General features: G+C 27.0%; 1 protein-coding gene across 1 annotated transcript; it reads left to right on the forward strand.

Moving 5' to 3' along the window:
- Positions 1 to 3,892: 3,892 nt before the first annotated feature.
- Positions 3,893 to 4,982, forward strand: LOC115034165 (52 kDa repressor of the inhibitor of the protein kinase-like). The gene is made up of 3 exons (XM_029490018.1): positions 3,893 to 4,253; positions 4,310 to 4,590; positions 4,854 to 4,982. The coding sequence occupies exons 1-3, from the start codon at positions 3,893 to 3,895 to the stop codon at positions 4,980 to 4,982; spliced, it is 771 nt and encodes a 256-aa protein (XP_029345878.1).
- Positions 4,983 to 10,029: the final 5,047 nt, after the last annotated feature.

The following is a 10,029-nucleotide window of genomic DNA, read 5'->3' on the forward strand; positions in this document are numbered from 1 at the left end:
GAGAGAAGAAAACCACCCTCTACGGGTTGTTTTCGAAAGGAAACCTGTAAGAAAACGACCAAGGAGACGTCCTAGAAAGAGGTGGATTGATAGAGTGACAGAAGACCTAAACGCAATGGCCAATCAGATTGGCATGAAATTGTACAAGACAAAGAAAAATGGCAGGATATAGTAGTGACGGCTAAAACTGTTAAAGAGTAATATGACCGGAAAAAAACCATAGAAATATTAAAAATAACAGCAATTTAAATATTTATTTTAAACGTGATATTTTTGTAAAAGAACTTCTCATACTTAAAGGAAGACATGACAAACATTACAATTTATGACTCTAATGTTACTGATCTTTAATCTTAAATTTTTATTTTAAGCAAATGGACTAAGTGATTAATACTATAATAAACGGAGTATGATGGGGTGTTTTTTGGGAGTTTCAATAACATAATTAAACAAAAATATACATACTAAAATTGACTAAAAAAATATAATATAAACAAATTACTAAAAAAAACTGTATTCAAACATTTCAATAGTAGACTTTTATTTTAAAATTGAATAATTAAAAACGTTTTCAAAATGGGTGGTATTAAAAAAAGTTGCACATTATTAACTTAATATATTCAATCTGCATTGTAAGTCGCAATAGGTAACTAATAATTTGTATAATGTGATTTGAAAAAAATTACCTTCTAATGAACCTAGATAAAAAACAAATACATTTTTTAATTTTTAATTTATTTGAATAAACCTTATTAGGTAAATATAATATTATAAATAAATAAAAATCATTTAACTTACTATATTCATCTATAAAAAGTTAGAAATAATGTTTAGTTGACTAAATATAATTACTATTTTCAATACACAGCTACAAATATATTTTACCATAATTTTATTAAGATAGTATTATTTTCGTATATCTATATAAGTTTCAATTTTTGATATCCTTCAAATATATTTTTTACTGACTTCATAAGTCAAATTTATTATTAAAAGTATGAATATTTACCTGCAGTGACTACAAAACACATATATAGCTTAGAATAAATAGGATCGTTTCAATTATACCTATCATTTCGTGTATGTGCTATTATCGATTATTTTATTTTTAATACGGTCCACATAGTATAGTAACAATATTTTGTTCTGCAATCGAGCTTAGTTTAAGTAACAGTTGTCGATTATGCGCAATCATCAGAAGGTATTTCCCGAATCTTAACTCTTCAGTAATAGTGTTCTACTTATGTGTTTTGGAGCTCCCCACATAACACCTATTGACCAGAGGCGTATTTACGAGGGGGGGGGGGATTTGAGATTTGAGGGATCAATCCCCCTTGGTCTTTTTTTTGCTATTATTTTAGAAAATAAGTATATCTATCTAGACACCAAATAAATGTGTTTAGTATTTAATATATTTATGTATTTTTCAGTTTCGTAAATGAATTTTAAAAACATCAGTTAAAATGTAATTAATAGCTTGTTATTTCGCCATTGAAACTCCGCTATATCGCAGCTAGTGCAGCGAGCTCGTACAATTTCTATCCACCTCATATTCTGTCATGCTGTAGCTGTTCTGTATGGGTGCCGCACTCGATGCACCGGCAGAACATGGGTTTATTACTCATTAGTCATTACTAGTGATGTAAATTTTCATGAAAATTCATTTTGGTGAAAATTTTCAATATCTTATAATTTACTCGTATCATATTAATTTCTTATAAAATAAATCTTTTGATATTATATAGTTGTATTATATTTAACCTTCATAATTATATTTTTAAATATGTACTTGTATTACCATTTACTCATTTTAATATAATTTTGGTATTATTCTGATGAACATAATATAGTAAATTCAAACTACAAATCATTAAATATATATAATATATACCTATATCAATATATAATATTTCACTCGGTAATAAATGTGCATTTTTATCTTTTATTAAAAATGTTGTATTTTTACTTCAGTATAAATCATGAGTGTATAATCGTTTTGTTGCAATTATTGATTTTTCAATTTTTAACGGAGGTAATTTATTGTTAGTCACTTCCTCAATTTTAGCAAAATTATATTTTTTTTTATTATAAGTGTTTTGTTTGAATCTGACGTTATACTTGTTACAATGTAAATAAAAATGAAACAATAATTTTATAAAGTATTTAAATATATTTAAACTTAAAAATTAATTAATTTAAGAAAAGTACAAAAAAAAAACAAATTTTTGATTGAAAATTTTCAAGCTTAAATTTCTAGTCATTACTGAACAGTTGTAAATTTGTAATACATATAAAAACAATATATTTTTAGACTAAAATACCAAAATCAATATATTATATTATTATTATGGAATGATCTAGTACAGTGTTTCTGAAACTGTGTTCCACGAAACCCTTGGGTTCCGCGGAGATCACTTTAGGGTTCCTAGAAACACTCATTAAAATTAATATTAGAAGTACTGTTTGTCTGTTATCCTTTTTTAAAATGACTTTTGAAGCAAAATAGAGGCTCTAACTGTTGAGCTGTAATAACGTATTGTTGAAAACTAACTAAAAAATCTAAAAAGCTAAAAAAAAAGTAGGAATTCCACGTTAAATAGTGGTTATTATATATAGTGGATAATATTACGATAAAAGTGGACATAAAAAAGTTTAAGAAACACTGGTCTAGTATATACCACGTAATCAGGCTATCAGCGTTCTTATTCGTTTGGAAAAACAACATTCGCATTTTTTATATTTTTTTATTATAAATGCAAAGTATAAATAATTTTAATTTATCAAAATTAAATTTAAATTTACATTTAATGTAAAATAATAATTTATATTGTTAGATTTTCTAATTAATAATAATTATAATAAAAATAAATATTTAATATACTTGTATTTTTGCACTAAGTGTACTAATGTATTAGTGGTCATTGGTGATGATAGTAGGATGATACTTATTAAAGAGTCTAAACTCAAAGAATATTTTTGGAATGTAAATTCAAAATGTAAATTAATTTTATATCTAATTAATAATAATCGATGCGTGTATTAATGTCATTGACTAAAAATAATGACTAACTGGCATTAGCGCAAATAGAAGGGGCTTGGGGGGGGGACTTGACTGGGGGGCTGTTCAAAATCTAGTAATTAGTACTAATTTTTATATTATGTGGTACTAAGCAATATGGCCTATGGGGAGAGGGTTGGTCCTCTCAAAAAATTAAGTAAATTTGCGCCTATGCAGTAATTGGTATTCAATGTAAGATAGTGTCTAAAGTGTGAACTGTACAGCATTTAGTAATCAAATTTTGAAAACCTTAAAGAGGGGTGAGGGTATGCCATTCAATGGCTCATCCCCTTCCTATAACAATTCTTAAATACGCCGCTGATTGCAAAGAATTTAACAAATTACACACAATGACAATAGTCATAATGTGACCATATATTATACTCGTTTATATATTTGTTTTGTTTTTTGTTGTTCGAATTAAGCCGGATTCACAGCTACGTCATGTGTCGTGTCTTACGAGAGCTTGGTTATATTGGGTACAACTGGTAACCAATATAGTTTAAAAGTTGAGCTTTAGTCCATTCTTGGTATACTTGGTTGCGACTTGGTTATTACATGATACCGAAAAAGTAATGTCCAATAACAATGCAATTTGATCGACACGACACGACACATGACGTAGCCGTGAATGCGCCTTTAGACTCCGTTATTGTTTGAGTATTTATTGCCATATAATATATTATAATATTATGTACTATAGGAAGGGTGCCTATACTATAGTACAGTGCCGTAGCTAGGGGGGGAGGGACTTTCGGGCTTAAGCCCCCCCCCCCCCCCCGATATATCAAATTGGAAATTCAGAAATTGTATATTTTAGAAACGTTTACCAGCATGATGTTAGAGAATACCCGTATAGCCAATACCATTATTAGTACTTTGACAGGTTTGGGCATAAATTTGAAATACTTGCGTGGACAAGGTTATGATGGTGCAGCCTACATGTGGTCTGTTTTTAGAGTAGTTCAAGCTATCATAATGCAAAAGCATCCAAAAGCTATATACACACATTGTTTTGCCCATTGCTTAAACTTATGCCTCAATGATGCATCAAAAGTACAACAAGTCAGAAATACTCTCGGAATAGTGCAAGAAATAAGTGCATTTTTTCATGTATCTGCTAAAAGATCTTATATTTTACGGCAAAAACTAGAACTCAAAGCTTTCTCTGGCCTGAAAAATTTTGTGAAACAAGGTGGGTGGAACACCATGAGTCCATCTTGATTTTTGTTGAGGGTTTTTATGAAATAGTATGTGCATTAAAAGAAATTATGTCAGAAGATAATAACAAAGTTGTTGAATCTTTACATAAATCTTTATGTGATTTTTCATTTATAATTACAATATGTATAATGGAAAAAGTCCTTGGCTTGACTTATTTTATCTCAAAATTTTTGCAAACAGAAAATTTAGATCTAATTACTGCTATAGAGTCTGTAAAAGAAACAACTCAAAAACTTGAAGATATAAGAAACGAAGAAACATTTATTGAGATTTACCATCAAGCTTGTGAAATTGGTAAATATGTTGGAGTAATTCCAGTTATACCAAGAGTTATAGGTACTCAAAAGCACCGAGAAAATTATCAATTACACAATAATGACTACGCTTCTTATTATAGGCAATCAATTTTTTATGTATATTTAGATGATATAGGTACTTGCATCATTTAATGAACGATTTCAAACAAATTCTAATATTATTATTTAATTATCATGTATACTACCCAATAAAATTGGAAATTCTTCATTCAACGACTTAAAACCAGCAATTTCATTGTATGATTTGGTTATAGAAAATTACAAATTACTTGAAAATGAATTTGAATTTTGGAAACAAAAATGATCAAGTGAAAAAAATTGTATTCCAAAAAATCCCTTGGGTACATTACCAAAGTGTCCAGAAGAGCTGTTTCCAAACATAAATGTTTTTTTAAAAATTTTATCTATATTACCAGTATCAACTGCATCAGTCGAAAGAAGTTTTTCTACTTTAAAAAGAATAAAGCCTTATTTAAGGAACTTTACAGGTGAGACAAGACTAAATGGTTTAGCGCTGATGAACATTCACAGAGATCTCTATATTGATTCTGAAGTAATTATTAATGTTTGCTTCAAAAAAAGAAAGAAGATTGGATTTTAAATCATAAACAGCTGTTGTTTTATTATTTATTTCTTGGGTTATTTATTTTTTATTATTATTATTACTATTATTATTATTATTATCAAAGTTGGTAAAATCTGAACTTTTAGTTATGATTACAATTATTTAATTGACTTCATTTATACCTATAGTTCTCATCTATATGAGTAAATTGAAAATAAATGAAAAAAAATTATAGGTATTAAAATATAATTTTTTTAAAAATCCTGTAGTACCCTAGCCCTAGCAAATATTATAGCATACGGCATAGCAATAGTATAAATTAAAATAGTGATGAACAGTGGAAACTGTTTAGTACAATAAATAAAAAATGGATAACTCGCTCTGCTGTATACTCCCTTGTCCTACCTACCTATACCTACCTATCTACAAAAATGCTAATGTTGGAAAAATGTGTAATTATTTTTGTTTATCGCTTGCTGTTATAAATACGTTTACAAATTTCAATCGTATTTTGTCAATTATAACATTATAATCATAACATCATTAAAACGTTTGCAAGACCTGAATTTATATTTTATAGGATTACCAAATTTGGAAAATAAAATAAGCAATGTACATAGTAAATTATTTTTTCAGTGACGATTAACATTATATTATTACACACTAGTTAACTATTCGTCGATAAACGACATAATATAGACTATAGCTTATTTTTTTAAGCAGATATGTTTTTGAGCTAGATACAACATTTTTTTTCTATACGATATTTTTCTAATTGATTTGCGTAAAGACTTGCTCATCGTTGTAGAAACACAATATATTATTCCTCAATTTTCCAAGCTGAGAAAAAAATATATAGTAGCATAATATGCCAAATTATTTTTAATGTTTGACACCTGAGTAAATAACTAGACAGTATTCAAGCTAAACAAACCGCAGAGGCAACAATTGGATAATGGCTATTATACCTACGTGTCCTAGAAGAACATAATATGCGCGCAATACAAAAACGAACAACCATAGATACTATAATTTGTCACCAAATGTTTATATGAGCATTTCTGTACATATTGAATAGGTACTTTTATATTTTTCAAAATATTTTGACACTTTTTGAAATTAGATAGGTACAATGATCTTCAGAAATTAAATAAATTCAAATTGATATATTAAACTTTCAAATCACATTTACAAACCAAAATAGTGGGGCTAGGAATACTGAAATTGTTATGAAATTCGTATAAAAATTATCTGTAAACATTGATAAAAAAATATTGTGACTACTTTGGTTTTTCATGAGTATTTTTTTAATTGGGTATGAACAACTTATGAGGATCCACGACTCCTTGTAATTTTTTAATGATAAATCATTATATTTTGATTTCTCACAGTACAATAATTGTTTCTTAAATAAAAACAATGTAATTCTTAATTATGTTCTATCAAACTCTTTATCTGTTCATGTTATAAAAAATATGTCTCCTAAAATTAGCAACGGCCGCTGATACTAGTTCTCAGACAGGTGACAACAAATACCCAAACAAAATCTCATTTGGTGTCTTACATACGTCATAGCGATAGTATAAATTAAAATAATGATGAACAGTGGAAAGTGTTTAATACAATAAATAAAAGATGGATAACTCGCTCTGCCATATACTCCCCTGTCATAGTTAACCTAGGTACGCCTATCTACAAAAATGTAAATGTTGGAAAAATGTGTTTTTATTTTTTTTTTACAATTAAGTAGGAAGATACTGCTTTTCTGAAAATGATAATAATTCAAACTTATCAAAGATATACCTGATCAAAGTTATGCATAATTGTTGAAATTGACATTCAATAGTGATTCTAGGATTACTAGATAAATATGAATTAGTAGGTACCACTAAATAAATGTACCAAATATATTTTAAGCAGTAGCCAGTAACTACACAACGCATACTGAGTTTTCTTCCAGGCTATGTCATTTACTGCTTATTTGTCGAGTATTCGGTAAATGCCCATTCTGATGATGCAAATTATGTTAAACTGCGTTTTAACCTAGTAATACCGATATAAAATGGTCCAATAAACAATATTCTGATAAAATATAATTTCTGAAAAATGTTTGGTCACTTCTTTTCACGTTGGCCGGACAGTATAATAATAGTGTCGAGTATACTAGGTAATATGCTAGGTACTTTTTGAGTGTATTATCACTGATAATAAGTGTGTAGAATTTGAATTCAATGGTAAATCATTGGGTGTACAATGAAAAATGATTTTGAACGGAGATGGTCTGAGGATAGATATTTCTAAGGATATTTTTGTTATTCGTAATTTGTTTTTGATTCAGTTATAATTTAGGTCGCACTATTTTTTTCAAAACATTTATCGCAAAAGTTATATTATTGTTAAACAGTTGTTAAAATACCTACTGTGTTTAACTTAAAAGACAATGCCGACGGTGTGAATAGGTGTTTACTTAATTGTTTTTATGTTTTTACCAATTATTTTAAAAAGTAATGGGAAACGTTAGCGACGTAATACGCAGGAACATAAACCACTAGAGTTTATGGCACATCGATATGTAATATAACATACATATTACACAGTAGTAGTCGGTAGTTTTGATTACAAAGTAGAGATTAGAGACTAACAGCAGTCAACACTACAATTTAGCAATTTTAAAATTGCATTTATAGTTGATATCATAAAGCTTGTTATCGGTAAAATTACACCGTGTAATAACTAATGGCTAACCTGTCTTATACATATGATAATATGTAAACATAATAATATAGTATGCTGCAGTAACTTAATGCAAACTGCATTCTATAAATTAATTAATACAACTTAATTAATAAAAAAAATATTAAAAAATACCTACGTTCTTTTTCTGGAAAATAAATTAAGCCAATTGATTACAATAATAAAAATGTACATTATATTTTTTTATATTTATAAAATCATTTCCTTTAAAAAGAGATTTTTGCTGAATATATTATAATATTTAAGTATTCAATTCAAATTTTTAAATGAATGGAATTAATTGTAAAACATTTAAATGTTTGCATTTCATAGATATATAACAATTTAAAAGCTGTTTATTAATATTAATTCCGAAAGTACTTTTTAAATTTATGATTGCTCTTTAATTGGAGAAGTTCAAAGTATACAGATTATGACATTTAATTTGGCATTTTGGTGATATACATTAGGCAAATGTATACAGCCACGATGTATAATATTTATTATTTAATATTGCATTAATAATACAATTTAGTTTCTTATACATACTTTTAAAACTTTTAGTGTCATAATCCCAATATGAATCTGAAATTGTATCATTCTAGTATTATACCTATTATTATAACACCTACCACACATCATTATCCAATGTAACTTTTATGACGTGATTATCTCTTAATGCAATTGCATAATATCTTAATGAAATTAACCTAGAAACTTTGTACTTACATGCATATCATTGCAGTATAGTGACCGAGGTATATAGGTATAGGTACAACATAACAATACTGAATACGTATTGCTTTTTTTTATGTTGTGATAGTTAGGAATGTTGAATGGGTAGTGAGAGATTTTTTTGTGACACTGTGAGTTCAAGAATTTCTAAAACAAAGTTTTATTTGTTTCCAATAACTCATCAATACATTTCCGAAGAATAGCTAATTATTGACAGTTTTCTATTTAAATAAAAATGAAGACAATATCTTAATGCTTTTATATTATAATGTATTTAAATTGTTAAATAGGTACACCGAGAAGGCAAGAAATATAAATGTCTTATTTTATGTGAGAAAAGGTCAATAGAAATACACAAATATTCAAAATATCGATTAAATAATAAACACGACTTATTAGAATTGTATGGAATCTGGAACCACAGTACAGCATACAAAATGTTGTTTATTTATGTTATAAATTAATTTTAAAATATTTTTTTTATTTTCGCAAAATGTTATCTAAAATTAAAAAAGCATAAATTTACCTTCAAGCTCATAAAGTCTATGATTGGGTATAATATTATCTAATATATTCTACAAAAAAGTATGTAATAAATATAAAATTATTTGTTTGTTAATAACAATTACCTTCAAATCCGATAATGCTTAGAACACCTATTACATTTTAAAATGATCCAAATAAGATTATAATATAAAACTATGCATACGAGTAGCACCAACAATCGATATAATTAATGATTCACTAATCACTAATGAATCGTCGGCCATTAATTCTTGTTTTATTAGCAAATAGCTTACAATTTATTGATTTATTAAGTATTAAGTGATTGTTAATCTGCATACAATCCAGTATAAGATATTACCGTATTGGTCTAATCAGAAAATTTGTCTGAGTATTTCGAACAATAAAAATCAAATTTAGGACGAGTAGTATATGAGTTATAAAAATGAAAAGTTTGATGATTGGAGTGGAACGCGGTTACAACTCAAAATATTGGTCTACTAACTACTCCAGGCAACAAATCTTTAAAAATATATAATTATTATTAAAAAATGTTGTGGTTTTTGACTGAAAACCATGTAAAAAAAAATATATTATTAATACTTTTTGAAATAATGAGTAGCTCATGATACAAAAATCACTCAGTTTAACCTAGTGTAGCTTAATAATACATTTAAAAGACAGTATTTTACAATCAATGATTATTATATTATAAAACCATTCCACAACAAAAAAAAAATTTCCGAATTCGTTTTTCTTATTAACAATTTTACGAACATTATTTTTTAATATCTACAGAGAATCAAAACTTAATTTAAAAATGGCGAACATTTTTATATTTTAATTTTTCACACTAATTTTACATTATTTTAGTAAAAATTATTTTTTAATGT

This window comes from Acyrthosiphon pisum, chromosome A2 (genome assembly GCF_005508785.2).
Source record: "Acyrthosiphon pisum isolate AL4f chromosome A2, pea_aphid_22Mar2018_4r6ur, whole genome shotgun sequence".
Taxonomy (NCBI): Eukaryota; Metazoa; Arthropoda; class Insecta; order Hemiptera; family Aphididae; genus Acyrthosiphon; species Acyrthosiphon pisum.